General features: G+C 39.6%; 1 protein-coding gene across 3 annotated transcripts in view; it reads right to left on the minus strand.

Annotated features, from left to right (window-relative positions):
* Positions 1–19,734, minus strand: part of SH3RF1 (SH3 domain containing ring finger 1) — a 379,385-nt gene that overhangs the window by 171,408 nt on the left and 188,243 nt on the right. For all 3 annotated transcript variants that reach the window (XM_053703817.1, XM_053703816.1, XM_053703815.1), the window contains exon 3: positions 8,662–8,937. In XM_053703817.1, the coding sequence (XP_053559792.1) occupies positions 8,662–8,937 (276 nt within the window). The remainder of the gene's footprint in view (positions 1–8,661; positions 8,938–19,734) is intronic.

Here is a 19,734-nt window from a genome sequence, read left to right on the forward strand (position 1 = left end):
TTTTAAACTATTTGCCATATTGTATATTGAACAAGGTCAACCTTTATTATGTTGTAACATATTTATAAAAAACATAATTTATGTAAGAACTTACCTGATAAATTCATTTCTTTCATATTAGCAAGAGTCCATGAGCTAGTGACGTATGGGATATACATTCCTACCAGGAGGGGCAAAGTTTCCCAAACCTTAAAATGCCTATAAATACACCCCTCACCACACCCACAAATCAGTTTAACGAATAGCCAAGAAGTGGGGTGATAAGAAAAAAGTGCGAAAGCATATAAAATAAGGAATTGGAATAATTGTGCTTTATACAAAAAAATCATAACCACCACAAAAAGGGTGGGCCTCATGGACTCTTGCTAATATGAAAGAAATGAATTTATCAGGTAAGTTCTTAGATAAATTATGTTTTCTTTCATGTAATTAGCAAGAGTCCATGAGCTAGTGACGTATGGGATAATGACTACCCAAGATGTGGATCTTTCCACGCAAGAGTCACTAGAGAGGGAGGGATAAAATAAAGACAGCCAATTCCTGCTGAAAATAATCCACACCCAAAATAAAGTTTAATGAAAACAAAAGCAGAAGATTCAAACTGAAACCGCTGCCTGAAGTACTTTTCTACCAAAAACTGCTTCAGAAGAAGAAAACACATCAAAATGGTAGAATTTAGTAAAAGTATGCAAAGAGGACCAAGTTGCTGCTTTGCAAATCTGATCAACCGAAGCTTCATTCCTAAACGCCCAGGAAGTAGAAACTGACCTAGTAGAATGAGCTGTAATCCTTTGAGGCGGAGTTTTACCCGACTCGACATAGGCATGATGAATTAAAGATTTCAACCAAGATGCCAAAGAAATGGCAGAAGCTTTCTGGCTTTTTCTAGAACCAGAAAAGATGAAAAATAGACTAGAAGTCTTTCGGAAAGACTTAGTAGCTTCAACATAATATTACAAAGCTCTAACAACATCCAAAGAATGCAATGATTTCTCCTTAGAATTCTTAGGATTAGGACATAATGAAGGAACCACAATTTCTCTACTAATATTGTTAGAATACACAACCTTAGGAAAAAATTCAAAAGAAGTTCGCTACACCGCCTTATCCTGATGAAAAATCAGAAAAGGAGACTCACAAGAAAGAGCAGATAATTCAGAGACTCTTCTGGCAGAAGAGATGGCCAAAAGAAACAAAACTTTCCAAGAAAGAAGTTTAATGTCCAAATGAATGCATGGGTTCAAAAGGAGGAGCTAGAAGAGCCCCCAGAACCAAATTCAAACTCCAAGGAGGAGAAATTGACTGAATGACAGGTTTTATACGAACCAAGTCTTGTACAAAACAATGAATATCAGGAAGATTAGCAATCTTTCTGTGAAAAAGAACAGAAAGGGCAGAGATTTGTCCTGTCAAGGAACTTGCGGACAAACCTTTATCTAAACCATCCTGAAGAAACTGTAAAAAAAATTCTCGGAATTCTAAAAGAATGCCAGGAAAAATGATGAGAAGACACTAAGAAATATAAGTCTTCCAGACTCTATAATATATCTCTCTAGATACAGATTTACGAGCCTGTAACATAGTATTAATCACAGAGTCAGAGAAACCTCTTTGACCAAGAATCAAGCGTTCAATCTCCATACCCTTAAATTTAAAGATTTGAGATCCTGATGGAAAAAAGGACCTTGCGACAGAAGGTCTGGTCTTAACGGAAGAGCCCACGGTTGGCAAGAGGCCATCCGAAAAAGAATCCGTCCATGCTGGAGCTACCAGCAGAACAAACGAGCATTCCTTCAGAATCTTGGAGATTACTCTTGGAAGAAGAACTAGAGGCGGAGAGATATAGGCAGGATGATACTTCCAAGGAAGTGAAAATGCATTCACTGCCTCCGCCTGAGGATCCCGGGGTCTGAACAGATACCTGGGAAGATTCTTGTTTAGATGAGAAACCATCAGATCTATTTCTGGAAGTTCCCACATTTGAACAATCTGAAGAAATACCATACCGGACCATTCGCCCGGATACAACGTTTGACGACTGAGATAATCCGCTTCCTAATTGTCTATACCTGGGAAATGAACCGCAGAGATTAGACAGGAGCTGGATTCCGCCCAAACCAGAATTCGAGATACTACTTTCATAGCCAGAGCACTGTGAGTCCCTCCTTGATGATTGATGTATGCCATAGTTGTGACATTGACTGTCTGAAAACAAATGAACGACTCTCTCTTCAGAAGAGGCCAAGACTGAAGAGCTCTGAAAATTGCACGGAGTTCCAAAATATTGATCGGTAATCTCACCTCCTGAGATTCCCAAACCCCTTGTGCTGTCAGAGACCCCCACACAGCTCCCCAACCTGTAAGACTTGCATCTGTTGAAATTACAGTCCAGGTCGGAAGAACAAAAGAAGCCCCCTGAACTAAACGATGGTGATCTGTCCACCACGTCAGAGAGTGTCGTACAATCGGTTTTAAAGATATTAATTGAGATATCTTTGTGTAATTCCTACACCAATGGTTCAGCATACAGAGCTGAAGAGGTCGCATGTGAAAATGAGCAAAGGAGATCGCGTCCGATGCAGCAGTCATAAGACCTAAAATTTCAATGCATAAGGCTACCAAAGGGAATGATTGTGACTGAAGGTTTTGACAAGCTGATATCAATGTTAGACTTCTAAATCTAGATTCTAAATTCAGAGACACTAAATCTACCTGGAAACCTAAAAAGGTTACCCTTGTCTGAGGAATCAATGAACTTTTTGGTAAATTGATCCTCCAACCATGATCTTGAAGAAACACCACAAGTCGATTTGTATGAGATTCTGTAAAATGTGAAGACTGAGCAAGTACCAAGATATCGTCCAAATAAGGAAATACCAATACCCTGTTCTCTGAATACAGACAGAAGGGCACCGAGAACCTTTGTAGAGCCACAAAACTGGTAATGCTTGTCTAAAAAAGAGAATCTCAGAAACTAAAAGTGATCTGGATGAATCGGAATATGCAGATATGCATCCTGTAAATCTATTGTAGACATATAATGCCCTTGCTGAACAAAAGGCAGGATAGTCCTTACAGCTACTATCTTGAATGTTGGTATCCTTACATAACGATTCAAAATTGATAGATCCGGAACTGGTCTGAAGGAATTGACCTTCTTTGGTAAAATGAAGAGATAGAATAAAACCCCAGCCCCTGTTCCAGAACTGGAACTGGCATAATTACTCCAACCAACTCTAGATCTGAAACACATTTCAGAAATGCTTGAGCCTTTGCTGGGTTTACTGGGACACGGGAAAGAAAAAAATCTCTTTGCAGGAGGCCTTAACTTGAAGCCAATTCTGTACCCTTCTGAAACAATGTTCTGAAACCAGAGATTGTGAACGGAATTGATCCAAATTTCTTTGAAAAGAACGTAAACTGCCCCATACCAGCTGAGCTGGAATGAGGGCCGCACCTTCATGGGGACTTAGGAGCTGGCTTTGGGTTTCTATAAGGCTTGGATATATTCCAAAGTGAAGAAGGTTTCCAAACTGATACCGCTCCTGAGGATGAAGGATCAGGCTTTTGTTCCTTGTTGTGATGAAAGGAACGAAAACAATTATTAGACCTAAATTTACCTCAGATTTTTTATCCTGTGGTAAAAAAGTTCCCTTCCTTCCAGTAACAGTTGAGATAAAAGAATCCAACTGAGAACCGAATAATTTATTACCCTGGAAATAAAGGGATAGCAAAGTTGACTTAGAAGACATATCAGCATTCCAAGTTTTAAGCCATAAAGCTCTTCTAGCTAAAATAGTTAGAGACATATACCTGACATCAATTCTAATGATATCAAAGATGGCATCACAAATAAAATAATTAGCATGTTATAGAATAATAATGCTATGAGAATTATGATCTGTTACTTGTTGCGCTAAAGATAAAATAGAAGGGGGTGGAGGTGAGCGCCAAAAAAAGCTGAGGTAGGGGATGGGGACACCTGTTAGGCTGATAGAGAGGTGCCCACAATGTGGGTTCTCTTGATGACGATGGTGGAGTTGATGTACAAATAGTATAATAACTATAAATTGGTTATGTGAAGTTTCAAAATGTATATCAATGTTTAATCCACACAAAATGTTAAAATATCTGTGATCTTCTTAAAAACATACACAATCATAAAAATAAAAATAAAAATAACAGTCATATAAAATCATGGATCCATGTTACAATAAGATAAATTCAAAAAAAATGGGAATGCACAATAAAACCTTTTAACAAAGAATGATCTTTCAAAGGTGGTTAAAAAAGTGTCCAATGTTACACTTTTTTATATCACATTGGACACACTTTTTTAACCACCTTTGAAAGACTTACTTTTTGCTACATTAACTTGAGGATTCTCACATTTTTTGCAAGGTCACTTATTATTATTATTTTTTCACTATATTTTTTTCTCCAATTTTTCTAATTTTTTTCTCTCCATTTTTTTCACATCAAGTGATCACATTATTTTTCACATTTTTAGTATTTTTCATTTTTCACTTTTTCAGGCACAGGACACACACTGCTTTGGAATTTTTTCAGAATTGGTCACTGACAAAGACATTAATTTTTTGCCATATTGCGATTTAATTGGATAAACATAACCATAAGAACATTCATCACCATCTGGACTGTTCCAAAATGTACTACTCTAATTAGGACACTTGGCCTAATTAGGACACTTGGTCTATCAGATCATTCTTTGTTAAAAGGTTTTATTGTGCATTCCCATTTTTTTTTAATTTATCTTATTGTAACATGGATCCATGATTTTATATGACTGTTATTTTTATTTTTATTTTTATGATTGTGTATGTTTTTAAGAAGATCACAGATATTTTAACATTTTGTGTGGATTAAACATTGATATACATTTTAAACTTCACATAACCAATTTATAGTTATTATACTATTTGTACATCAACTCCACCATCGTCATCAAGAGAACCCACATTGTGGGCACCTCTCTATCAGCCTAACAGGTGTCCCCATCCCCTACCTCAGCCTTTTTTGGCGCTCACCTCCACCCCCTTCTATTTTCTATTTTGTATTGGGTACACTAGGGACCCGCTGAGGAGAGCTAGAGGTATTCCCTATCCCCTTTCCCTTCTGTCATCTGCGCAGGATATACATCTTTATCGTTTAACTTGTTGCGCTAAAGCTTCTAACCAAAAAGTTGAAGCTGCAGCAACATCCGCTAAAAATATAGCAGGAGTAGAGACAGCCCCATAAACCTTAGGGATTTTGTCCCAAACTCTAATCTGTCAGATGGCACAGGATATAATTGCTTAAAACGTTTTAAAAGGAGTAAACCAAATTATTCCATTAACTGGAAATTACTTCAGAAATAGCATCAGGGACAGGAAACACTTCTGGAATAACTACAGGAGATTTAAAAACCTTATTTAAACGTTTAGTTTTAGTATCAAGAGGACCAGAATCCTCTATTTCTAATGCAATTAATACTTCTTTAAATAAAGAATGAATAAATTCCATCTTGAACAAATACAAAGATTTATCAGCATCAACCTCTGAGACAGAAACCTCTGAACCAGAAGAACCATTATCAGTATCAGAATGATGATGTTCATTTAAAAATTCATCTGAAAAAAGAGAAGTTTTAAAAGACTTTTATGTATACTAGAAGGAGAAATAACAGACATAGCCTTCTTAATGGATTTAGAAACAAAATCTCTTATGTTATCAGGAACACTCTGAGTATTAGATGTTGACGGAACAGCAACAGGTAATGTAACAGTACTAAAGGAAATTTTATCTGCATTAACAAGTTTGTCATAACATTTAATACAAACAACAGCTGAAGGAACAGATACCAAAAGTGATACACTTAGCTTTGGTAGCTCCAGCACCGGGCAGCGATTTTCCTTTAGTATCTTCTGACTCAGTTGCAACGTGGAACATCTTGCAATATGTAATAGAAAAAACAACATATAAAGCAAAATTGATCAAATTCCTTAAATGACAGTTTCAGGAATGGGAAAAAAATGCCAGTGAACAAGCTTCTAGCAACCAGAAGCAATAAATAATGAGACTTAAATAATGTGGAGACAAAAGTGACGCCCATATTTTTTTAGCGCCAAATAAGACGCCCACATTATTTGGCGCCAAAAATGACGCCACATCCGGAACGCCGACACTTTTGACGCAAAAGAACGTCAAAAATGACGCAACTTCCGGCGACACGTATGACGCCGGAAACAGAAAAAAATTTTGCGCCAAAAAAGTCAGCGCCAAGAATGACGCAATAAAATGAAGCATTTTCAGCCCCCGCGAGCCTAACAGCCCACAGGGAAAAAGTCAAATTTTTAAGGTAAGAAAAAATTATTGATTCAAATGCATTATCCCAAATATGAAACTGACTGTCTGAAAATAAGGAATGTTGAACATCCTGAGTCAAGGCAAATAAATGTTTGAATACATATATTTAGAACTTTATAAAAAAGTGCCCAACCATAGCTTAGAGTGTCACAGAAAATAAGACTTACTTACCCCAGGACACTCATCTACATGTTTGTAGAAAGCCAAACCAGTACTGAAACGAAAATCAGCAGAGGTAATGGTATATATATAAGAGTATATCGTCGATCTGAAAAGGGAGGTAAGAGATGAATCTCTACGACCGATAACAGAGAACCTATGAAATAGACCCCGTAGAAGGAGATCATTGCATTCAAATAGGCAATACTCTCCTCACATCCCTCTGACATTCACTGCACGCTGAGAGGAAAACCGGGCTCCAACCTGCTGCGGAGCGCATATCAACGTAGAATCTAGCACAAACTTACTTCACCACCTCCATAGGAGGCAAAGTTTGTAAAACTGATTTGTGGGTGTGGTGAGGGGTGTATTTATAGGCATTTTAAGGTTTGGGAAACTTTGCCCCTCCTGGTAGGAATGTATATCCCATACGTCACTAGCTCATGGACTCTTGCTAATTACATGAAAGAAATATTACGTTTTATGTAACCAGCACCTTCCTAATATATTGAGTATATAATAATAATATATACTGAGTATTCATTAGTATAAATATATATATTGAATTCTTTTAGATCTTATATCTGTTCACTTAGCCATTGCGGTTAATCTTCTACATTGGCTGCAGTGAACAGATCTCTCATAAGCTTCAATTCCACTGTTATCCATATTAAGCCCTATATCCTCCTTTGCCTATCCACACCAGTTATACTTTAGCTCATCTTTTAGCGCTCCCTAGTTTCTTTATATATTGTATTTGCATCTTCTTATATAGGGACTTGAGAGGTTCCTATTTACTAGCTGGAGTTTGTGTAAGCGTTTATTTTGGCACTGGTCACTCTCTGACTTTCCCACTGAGAAAATGTGCACCAAGACTTGCTAGAAACACTGCAAATCACAAAATATATATATTCACTAAACTTCTATATTATATTTATTAACTGTAGTATGGATTTAAAAAGATGTTAATAAAGTATATTATTATGCCTTGTTTATTATAAACATATACATGTTGTGGGGCTTCTCCTTTTTCATTTTTACAAGTGTCACATTTCTTTAATTCAAGTTAACATATTGGAGTTAACATCTATAAGATTATTCATAATTCCATAAAAATATAGTTTTACAGGAAGCAGTCTGTGAATTTCTGGGTAGATGCAGACTCTCTTCCAGGGCAGCTAAAGGGAAGCACATGTGTATAAATATAAGCAAGTAAGGGGTCCCATATGTGTGCAAAGAACCAATCTCACAACATAGAATAGAGCAAAGCTGCACTAGCATAACCTTTTGTCTCTGGTTACTCACTGAGCAAGAACTAAATGCTTCACCAATGTGAGATTCTAACGGGAAAAAAGGAATTGTGCTGTAATGTAGAGAAAGCATGACATATACATTGTGCTTGATCTGAGCACCACACTTCACAAACTCACCCCTCTCCATTGTTAGACAGTGACATACTTAAAGGGACATTAAACACTGAATAAATGCCACATAGAATGATGCATTCAAAGAAAAGGATGTCTGAGAATAAAATATAGATGTATTTTTTAAAGTTTCATTAGCTGTTTAAATATTGACAAAATACGTTTAAAGTTTTTGTGTCTATATAACAATGGAAGCTGCCATCTTGTAACTTAGGTTACTTTCTCTGCTGTGGCCAATTAGAGACATTTATAAATAGATCACTAGAGTGTGCAGCCAATAGCTATGTGGAATATAACAGTGTTCTGCATTTCCATTTCTAACAGGATCTAAAAAGCTCACAATTTCAGAATGAAATAGCAGGAAAAGGGAACAAAATTAATAATAAAATTATATTGCAGTTTTTTTATATATACAATTTATTATTTATTTTATATTACCATCTCAAAGTGTTTAATGTCCCTTTAATGCTGCCTTTACCTACATACATGTTTTTTTAATAAAATACTAAATCCTTACACAGAATAAATACTTAAATTAATATCGATGGTTAAACAAAATTATCCAGAGCATTTGCAGCTATCTTGCAGTTGTAGATGGCTATAAACATACAAACATCCTTTGACAGATTTATAACGTATCTAAAATGGCCTCACATCTGCCATTAAGAAAGATCACTAATCCCTTGAATGAAATTGCCCATCTGTTCCCTACCTTTGAAAAGGGTAGACAATCCTTGTCTGCTTCCTTGTCTTTAACTTCAAAGTCATAAAGTGCTTTGCATTGAGGTGGAGGCTGAGGTAAAGGCTTTATGATTTGCACAAAGTTAGTGGGGAAGAATCCATGCACGCCATTAATTTCTCCGTGGTACCAATTCTCGTCAACCTGACGGCGAAGCACGATGATATCACCTTTGTTAAACTTGAGATCTCCAGGTTCTTTTCCCTCGTAGTTGTACAAGGCTTTGGCACATGGTAAATGAGGTACACCCTATCAAGACAAAAGCCAGAGATCACCTTTATATGTATTGAAAAAAAACTAAGTATCGTAAAATGACTAAACAAGTAACTGCTTTTAAATCACATCAGAGAACATGGTTTAAAGTTACGGACATAAACATTTTGGTAGATTACAAAAATAAAGCAGATAAAAAACATTTATAGGATCTCAAATGCACATTGTGTGTCTATATATAATTTTATGTTTTGCAAGAAAAGTGCACTACAATAAAAAAAAGTCTTATCCTTATCTAAATCATCACCTTAGCCACTTGGATGCTAATGGTCTCTGCAAATTGCTAATATACAATGCACTGCAGTCCTCCACGACAGCCAAGGGGTTAATGTTTATGTTTGCAGCATTGAGCAGTAAAATAACAAATTCTCATTCTTTTCTCCCTACCAACATGTATCTCAGAAAGGGCAGGAAAATATCACCATAGTTAACCAGTCAGTGAAATAAGATTACTAGTAACACAAAAAAAGTTACTACTTCAGTTAATATTATATACTGGAAATTGTTTTGTTGTGTTTTTTTTGTTTGTTTTTTTAAACTAGCCCAGGAGTATTGGAAATTGCCAGCCCTGCTTACCTGTCACAATAAATTATATGTATAGGGTATAATGTGCATTTAGCTCCTTGCCCTTCAAGCAAGATTAAGCTAGCAGCAATATGCTTTGTGATTAATATTTTGGAAGGAAGAAATGGCACCTTCGTGAAATGAATGAAATTTTCACTCCTATACTATACTAAAATTTCAAGGTGACTAACAAATCCATTGTGTAACACAGAATGATGCCCTTTCAGCACCAATATAAATTCATTTTCACATTCTAAACTGTTGTATACAGACTGTACCTTTTGTCATAATAACATATCTACTAAAATAACTTCTTTCTGAAGAAATAAAAAAAAAAAGTAATTTAAAGTACAAAAACTGCTTCTGGTGATCAATAAGAATTGTAAAAGAAAAAAAAATGATTAGAAGTCAGGAGACTTTTAGGGCTCGATTATATTTTCATTAATCACTTTGCCCCATTTTCTTGTAATTCAACAATGGAAATTGTAGGCTTTTTAATCTCTCTTTTTCTATAAAATAATGTTGAAACTCAGTTAATCCTAGATTAAAAGCCTGTTCTCTTCTTGTCTAATATATCCTAATAAAGCAAGTAAGTAGACAGCAAAACAAATAAAGTATTAGCAATAACAATAAAATATATATCCCACGGGGTCTCTTTAAAAGTGTACTGCATTGTAAAATTGTCTCCCCTTTAATTTATTCCCAACTAGTCCTAAAGCCCATGTACACGGGTCATTTTCTGCAGTGCACCGGTCCTGCCCATACCACGCCCCCTCCAATCCGGCCCGTCCGCTCCCGCCCACCTTCTCTGCTGTCTGATCCTCACGGCAATCACTGCTGAACCTTCCTTACGGCTAGGTATGTTTGTCTCGCGCTGCAGTCTCTACTGCGCATGACTGCATCGGACAAACATACCTGGCCATTTATAATATAGGATGATCCATTTTACTTGCTAGGCTGTGATAAATACCAACAGTTTTTTACCTTCATTTTGAAATAGCTGCTTTTGACTGTTAACCGCACCTATATAGAAAATCGAAATACTAAAAAGTGTTGGCTATAGAAACTATGGAATCAAGTAGCAGAAATCAACTTCCTGATGAGTATTATAAGCCCTGCCCCTCTTAAAGGCTGTAATAAGCTGCTTATCTGAGAACATTTTTTCCTTTTACACTGCTATATTCTTTTGCACACTTTACATTTGTCCATAACTGTCATCAACAGAAGAGATTAAATAAGGGAAACACATGTTTTAACCTGGCAGCACCCACTAATGTATATAGACTAAAACCTTACACTTATTTCTACTATATTTAAACAACTAATAACATTTTGGAACAGAACATCCATATGCAATTCTCAGGCTAATTTTTGCTTTAAATACATTATTATATCTGGTACTTATTTACTGTTCAATGTCCCTTTAACTACATGTATAATCCCTCTGCAAGTAATAATAAATTAATGTAGCTCACTGGAGCATTTTATTGTTGCTCTTTTATGTCACTTTCACATTGCTTTGTAGAAGCTGGTGAATGGGTGTATGTGCACTTACAATTTTTATTTCTGTCCCTTTAAATACCAGTTACTCCTTGACCAAGAGATACTATAGTACCTAAACATTATGTAAATTGCTTTTTCAGGGAATATGAATAGACTGTTCCGGTCGCCAATGGCGACCTAAATTTCTTGCGAACAAGTAAAATTTTTAAGTTACCAGCCCGAGCGGCGACCTGACATTTTAAGTGGGATATAAGAAGCAATAATAAAAAATGTAAAATTGCCTTTCACATATGCGCACACACGGGAAAGGAGGGTAGAAAGGGGAGGTTCTTTCTGTTAAATGCATTCAAAGACACAGCTCTATCGTGGTTCTCTTCCTATCTGACTAACCGTACATTTAGTGTAGCCTTCTCCGGAGCATCCTCTGCCCCGTTACCACTTTCTGTTGGGGTACCTCAAGGCTCTGTCCTTGGTCCCCTTCTCTTCTCAATCTACACGTTGTCACTAGGTTCCTTAATAAAGTCCCATGGGTTTCAATACCATTTGTATGCCGATGACACCCAAATCTACCTCTCTGCACCAGACCTACCTCCTTCCTTACTAACCCGTGTCACTAACTGTCTTTCTCACATCTCATCTTGGATGTCCTCTCACTAACTTAAGCTAAATCTCTCCAAAACTGAACTCCTTATTTTTCCCCCTTCTTCCAATGTCTCCACCCCCAAAATTTCTATAACTGTTGATAATTCCACCATTACCCCTACCCCGCTCGCCCGGTGTCTTGGGGTCACACTTGACTCAGATCTTTCCTTCACTCCTCACATCCAGTCCTTGGCTAAAGCCTGCCGCTTCCACCTTAAAAACATTGCTAAAATTAGACATTTCCTTACACAAGATACAACCAAGATTTTAATCCACTCTCTCATCCTTTCCCGCCTAGACTACTGCAATTCCGTCCTCTCTGGTCTACCTAGCTGCCGCACAGCTCCTTTACAATCCATTATGAATGCCTCTGCCAGACTCATCTTCCTTACTCGTCGCTCTTCATCTGCTGCACCTCTCTGCCATTCCCTTCACTGGCTTCCTCTTGCCTCTAGGATTAAACATAAAATCCTCACCCTGACATATAAAGCTCTCAACTGCACTGCTCCCCCCTACATCTCAGAACTTGTCTCTAGATACTCTCCCTCCCGTCCCCTTCGATCAGCTCAGGACCTCCTCCTCTCCTCCTCTCTTGTTACTTCCTCACATTCACGTTTACAGGACTTCTCCAGACTGGCCCCCATCTTGTGGAATTCCCTGCCTCGCTCCATAAGACTCTCCCCTAGTTTTAACAGCTTCAAGCACTCCCTAAAAACTTTACTATTCAGGGATGCATACAACCAACACTAACCTTTCCTAACGCCATTGCTTTCCCCTTGAACCCCTTAGATTGTAAGCCTATGGGCCCAGCTGTTTACAGATTGCTTCATAAGAGCCGACTACAACAGTGATACTCTCGGCAGGGTCCTCTACCCACTTGACCCCTACAAAAGCTATCCTGTACACCGACTATGTTTACAGCGCTGCGGAATCTGTTGGCGCTCTACAAATACCTGATAATAATAATAATAATAATAATAATAATAATAATAAAAGACCTCCCCTTATCTCCATGGCTCTTGGTCTCTTCCTTGTCAGTTGCTACTTCCCACCCCTAAAGTTGTCTGCGCGGAAATACATCCTGCTAGAACGGTGAGTGTTTCTTCTCTGTGTATGAATGAAGTATGGTTTAAAGTGGCTATATAGTTATGGTAGGCAGCTTGCTCACGTACATTATGCTGATGTACTCCAGGGTCCTCTGCAGTACTTGTACACGAGCAAGCTGCCTACCATAACAATATAGAGCAGTGCACAATTTTTCTGGATGCTATTATTGCTCCAAAAATTGACTTTACCAATTAGTAGAGAACATACCATTCTCCATGCACCCAGTCAAATCTGCTAGCATGGCACTGACAGTCGCGCTAGTAGTTGAAACGCAGCTGGGCAGAAAGGGGGAAAAAAAGTATTTTTAGAATGCTTGTTATGTCACTGTTCATTGTCCAGCTAAATGCAGTAGCGCTCACAGCGCTATAGGGTGAAGGGTGGCAGCATTAAATATACTTAGTCAATCATAACCCCCCCACATATGCTGAAGTAAAAAAAAAAAAAAAAAAAAAAAAAAAAAAAAAACAGAATTTATGTTTACCTGATAAATTACTTTCTCCAACGGTGTGTCCGGTCCACGGCGTCATCCTTACTTGTGGGATATTCTCTTCCCCAACAGGAAATGGCAAAGAGCCCAGCAAAGCTGGTCACATGATCCCTCCTAGGCTCCGCCTACCCCAGTCATTCGACCGACGTTAAGGAGGAATATTAGCATAGGAGAAACCATATGGTACCGTGGTGACTGTAGTTAAAGAAAATAAATTATCAGACCTGATTAAAAAAACCAGGGCGGGCCGTGGACCGGACACACCGTTGGAGAAAGTAATTTATCAGGTAAACATAAATTCTGTTTTCTCCAACATAGGTGTGTCCGGTCCACGGCGTCATCCTTACTTGTGGGAACCAATACCAAAGCTTTAGGACACGGATGAAGGGAGGGAGCAAATCAGGTCACCTAAATGGAAGGCACCACGGCTTGCAAAACCTTTCTCCCAAAAATAGCCTCAGAAGAAGCAAAAGTATCAAACTTGTAAAATTTGGTAAAAGTGTGCAGTGAAGACCAAGTCGCTGCCCTACATATCTGATCAACAGAAGCCTCGTTCTTGAAGGCCCATGTGGAAGCCACAGCCCTAGTGGAATGAGCTGTGATTCTTTCGGGAGGCTGCCGTCCGGCAGTCTCGTAAGCCAATCTGATGATGCTTTTAATCCAAAAAGAGAGAGAGGTAGAAGTTGCTTTTTGACCTCTCCTTTTACCGGAATAAACAACAAACAAGGAAGATGTTTGTCTAAAATCCTTTGTAGCATCTAAATAGAATTTTAGAGCGCGAACAACATCCAAATTGTGCAACAAACGTTCCTTCTTTGAAACTGGTTTCGGACACAGAGAAGGTACGATAATCTCCTGGTTAATGTTTTTGTTAGAAACAACTTTTGGAAGAAAACCAGGTTTAGTACGTAAAACCACCTTATCTGCATGGAACACCAGATAAGGAGGAGAACACTGCAGAGCAGATAATTCTGAAACTCTTCTAGCAGAAGAAATTGCAACTAAAAACAAAACTTTCCAAGATAATAACTTAATATCAACAGAATGTAAGGGTTCAAACGGAACCCCCTGAAGAACTGAAAGAACTAAATTGAGACTCCAAGGAGGAGTCAAAGGTTTGTAAACAGGCTTAATTCTAACCAGAGCCTGAACAAAGGCTTGAACATCTGGCACAGCTGCCAGCTTTTTGTGAAGTAACACAGACAAGGCAGAAATCTGTCCCTTCAGGGAACTTGCAGACAATCCTTTTTCCAATCCTTCTTGAAGGAAGGATAGAATCTTAGGAATCTTAACCTTATCCCAAGGGAATCCTTTAGATTCACACCAACAGATATATTTTTTCCAAATTTTGTGGTAAATCTTTCTAGTTACAGGCTTTCTGGCCTGAACCAGAGTATCGATAACAGAATCTGAGAACCCTCGCTTCGATAGGATCAAGCGTTCAATCTCCAAGCAGACAGCTGGAGTGAAACCAGGTTCGGATGTTCGAACGGACCCTGAACAAGAAGGTCTCGTCTCAAAGGTAGCTTCCAAGGTGGAGCCGATGACATATTCACCAGATCTGCATACCAAGTCCTGCGTGGCCACGCAGGAGCTATCAAGATCACCGACGCCCTCTCCTGATTGATCCTGGCTACCAGCCTGGGGATGAGAGGAAACGGCGGGAACACATAAGCTAGTTTGAAGGTCCAAGGTGCTACTAGTGCATCCACTAGAGCCGCCTTGGGATCCCTGGATCTGGACCCGTAGCAAGGAACTTTGAAGTTCTGACGAGAGGCCATCAGATCCATGTCTGGAATGCCCCACAGCTGAGTGACTTGGGCAAAGATTTCCGGATGGAGTTCCCACTCCCCCGGATGCAATGTCTGACGACTCAGAAAATCCGCTTCCCAATTTTCCACTCCTGGGATGTGGATAGCAGACAGGTGGCAGGAGTGAGACTCCGCCCATAGAATGATTTTGGTCACTTCTTCCATCGCCAGGGAACTCCTTGTTCCCCCCTGATGGTTGATGTACGCAACAGTTGTCATGTTGTCTGATTGAAACCGTATGAACTTGGCCCTCGCTAGCTGAGGCCAAGCCTTGAGAGCATTGAATATCGCTCTCAGTTCCAGAATATTTATCGGTAGAAGAGATTCTTCCCGAGACCAAAGACCCTGAGCTTTCAGGGATCCCCAGACCGCGCCCCAGCCCATCAGACTGGCGTCGGTCGTGACAATGACCCACTCTGGTCTGCGGAATGTCATCCCTCGTGACAGGTTGTCCAGGGACAGCCACCAACGGAGTGAGTCTCTGGTCTTCTGATTTACTTGTATCTTCGGAGACAAGTCTGTATAGTCCCCATTCCACTGACTGAGCATGCACAGTTGTAATGGTCTTAGATGAATGCGTGCAAAAGGAACTATGTCCATTGCCGCTACCATCAACCCGATCACTTCCATGCACTGAGCTATGGAAGGAAGAGGAACGGAATGAAGTATCCGACAAGAGTCTAGAAGCTTTGTTTTTCTGGCCTCTGTCAGAAATATCCTCATTTCTAAGGAGTCTATTATTGTTCCCAAGAAGGGAACCCTTGTTGACGGAGATAGAGAACTCTTTTCCACGTTCACTTTCCATCCGTGAGATCTGAGAAAGGCCAGGACTATGTCCGTGTGAGCCTTTGCTTGAGTAAGGGACGACGCTTGAATTAGAATGTCGTCCAAGTAAGGTACTACAGCAATGCCCCTTGGTCTTAGCACAGCTAGAAGGGACCCTAGTACCTTTGTGAAAATCCTTGGAGCAGTGGCTAATCCGAAAGGAAGCGCCACGAACTGGTAATGCTTGTCCAGGAATGCGAACCTTAGGAACCGATGATGTTCCTTGTGGATAGGAATATGTAGATACGCATCCTTTAAATCCACCGTGGTCATGAATTGACCTTCCTGGATGGAAGGAAGAATAGTTCGAATGGTTTCCATCTTGAACGATGGAACCTTGAGAAACTTGTTTAAGATCTTGAGATCTAAGATTGGTCTGAACGTTCCCTCTTTTTTGGGAACTATGAACAGATTGGAGTAGAACCCCATCCCTTGTTCTCTTAATGGAACAGGATGAATCACTCCCATTTTTAACAGGTCTTCTACACAATGTAAGAATGCCTGTCTTTTTATGTGGTCTGAAGACAACTGAGACCTGTGGAACCTCCCCCTTGGGGGAAGCCCCTTGAATTCCAGAAGATAACCTTGGGAGACTATTTCTAGTGCCCAAGGATCCAGAACATCTCTTGCCCAAGCCTGAGCGAAGAGAGAGAGTCTGCCCCCCACCAGATCCGGTCCCGGATCGGGGGCCAACATTTCATGCTGTCTTGGTAGCAGTGGCAGGTTTCTTGGCCTGTTTTCCCTTGTTCCAGCCTTGCATTGGTCTCCAAGCTGGCTTGGCTTGAGAAGTATTACCCTCTTGCTTAGAGGACGTAGCACTTTGGGCTGGTCCGTTTCTACGAAAGGGACGAAAATTAGGTTTATTTTTTGTCTTGAAAGGCCGATCCTGAGGAAGGGCGTGGCCCTTACCCCCAGTGATATCAGAGATAATCTCTTTCAAGTCAGGGCCAAACAGCGTTTTCCCCTTGAAAGGAATGTTAAGTAGCTTGTTCTTGGAAGACGCATCAGCCGACCAAGATTTCAACCAAAGCGCTCTGCGCGCCACAATAGCAAACCCAGAATTCTTAGCCGCTAATCTAGCCAATTGCAAAGTGGCGTCTAGGGTAAAAGAATTAGCCAATTTGAGAGCATTGATTCTGTCCATAATCTCCTCATAAGGAGGAGAATCACTATCGACCGCCTTTATCAGCTCATCGAACCAGAAACATGCGGCTGTAGCGACAGGGACAACGCATGAAATTGGTTGTAGAAGGTAACCCTGCTGAACAAACATCTTTTTAAGCAAACCTTCTAATTTTTTATCCATAGGATCTTTGAAAGCACAACTATCCTCTATGGGTATAGTGGTGCGTTTGTTTAAAGTGGAAACCGCTCCCTCGACCTTGGGGACTGTCTGCCATAAGTCCTTTCTGGGGTCGACCATAGGAAACAATTTTTTAAATATGGGGGGAGGGACGAAAGGAATACCGGGCCTTTCCCATTCTTTATTAACAATGTCCGCCACCCGCTTGGGTATAGGAAAAGCTTCTGGGAGCCCCGGCACCTCTAGGAACTTGTCCATTTTACATAGTTTCTCTGGGATGACCAACTTGTCACAATCATCCAGAGTGGATAATACCTCCTTAAGCAGAATGCGGAGATGTTCCAACTTAAATTTAAATGTAATCACATCAGGTTTAGCTTGTTGAGAAATGTTCCCTGAATCAGTAATTTCTCCCTCAGACAAAACCTCCCTGGCCCCATCAGACTGGGTTAGGGGCCCTTCAGAAACATTATTATTAGCGTCGTCATGCTCTTCAGTATCTAAAACAGAGCAGTCGCGCTTACGCTGATAAGTGTTCATTTTGGCTAAAATGTTTTTGACAGAATTGTCCATTACAGCCGTTAATTGTTGCATAGTAAGGAGTATTGGCGCGCTAGATGTACTAGGGGCCTCCTGAGTGGGCAAGACTCGTGTAGACGAAGGAGGGAATGATGCAGTACCATGCTTACTCCCCTCACTTGAGGAATCATCTTGGGCATCATTGTCATTGTCACATAAATCACATTTATTTAAATGAATAGGAATTCTGGCTTCCCCACATTCAGAACACAGTCTATCTGGTAGTTCAGACATGTTAAACAGGCATAAACTTGATAACAAAGTACAAAAAACGTTTTAAAATAAAACCGTTACTGTCACTTTAAATTTTAAACTGAACACACTTTATTACTGCAATTGCGAAAAAACATGAAGGAATTGTTCAAAATTCACCAAATTTTCACCACAGTGTCTTAAAGCCTTAAAAGTATTGCACACCAAATTTGGAAGCTTTAACCCTTAAAATAACGGAACCGGAGCCGTTTTTAACTTTAACCCCTTTACAGTCCCTGGTATCTGCTTTGCTGAGACCCAACCAAGCCCAAAGGGGAATACGATACCAAATGACGCCTTCAGAAAGTCTTTTCTAAGTATCAGAGCTCCTCTCACATGCGACTGCATGCCATGCCTCTCAAAAACAAGTGCGCAACACCGGCGCGAAAATGAGACTCTGCCTATGCTTTGGGAAAGCCCCTAAAGAATAAGGTGTCTAAAACAGTGCCTGCCGATATTATTATATCAAAATACCCAAATAAAATGATTCCTCAAGGCTAAATATGTGTTAATAATGAATCGATTTAGCCCAGAAAAAGTCTACAGTCTTAATAAGCCCATGTGAAGCCCTTATTTACAATCGTAATAAACATGGCTTACCGGATCCCATAGGGAAAATGACAGCTTCCAGCATTACATCGTCTTGTTAGAATGTGTCATACCTCAAGCAGCAAGAGACTGCACACTGTTCCCCCAACTGAAGTTAATTGCTCTCAACAGTCCTGTGTGGAACAGCCATGGATTTTAGTGACGGTTGCTAAAATCATTTTCCTCATACAAACAGAAATCTTCATCTCTTTTCTGTTTCTGAGTAAATAGTACATACCAGCACTATTTCAAAATAACAAACTCTTGATTGAATAATAAAAACTACAGTTAAACACTAAAAAACTCTAAGCCATCTCCGTGGAGATGTTGCCTGTACAACGGCAAAGAGAATGACTGGGGTAGGCGGAGCCTAGGAGGGATCATGTGACCAGCTTTGCTGGGCTCTTTGCCATTTCCTGTTGGGGAAGAGAATATCCCACAAGTAAGGATGACGCCGTGGACCGGACACACCTATGTTGGAGAAAGCTCAATTATATCTTTTTTTCCTTAGGGGGAAAAAAGTCAAGACGTACATGATAGAAAAATATTTTCTAAAGTTAAAGCCTTTTTATTAAGTCCCAAATATTAAGCAGCTTGCAGGCCATTCAAATTGGGACCTCTGTCTGTAATGCTTTGTGGGATTACAATAACACTATTTATATTGCCTTTACATAAGATATATACACACTACATGCAGATACGCACGGGCTGGTAAGTTTTGTCATTTACTCGTCCGGTGGGCGAGGGGAGTTTTTGGGTATTCATAGGCCCTGCTTTTTTAAAGCGACACTACAGCCGACTAAATCAGTACCATACATGTATGTCTTACCGGCCTCACTGGGAAACTGCAGGAGCCAAATGTGTTCACTGCTCTTGTCACCATATATTCCTGGCATGCGAGAGCTAGCATAGCAAACAATGCCATTTTTCATGTTATAGTGCTTAATCACATTGCAAAGAACATTACACTCAAAACACACTTTCACTTTGACTTTAGCAACCCTTTAAATTCTGTCCATTAGAATTTTTTTGGGGGTTGCTGATTCTGAAAATCCTCAGAAGACAGTGGTCATGTAGCAGCTAATGGGCAGCATGAAAACATTTTATTTAGG

This window comes from Bombina bombina, chromosome 2, assembly GCF_027579735.1.
Source record: "Bombina bombina isolate aBomBom1 chromosome 2, aBomBom1.pri, whole genome shotgun sequence".
Classification (NCBI taxonomy): domain Eukaryota; kingdom Metazoa; phylum Chordata; class Amphibia; order Anura; family Bombinatoridae; genus Bombina; species Bombina bombina.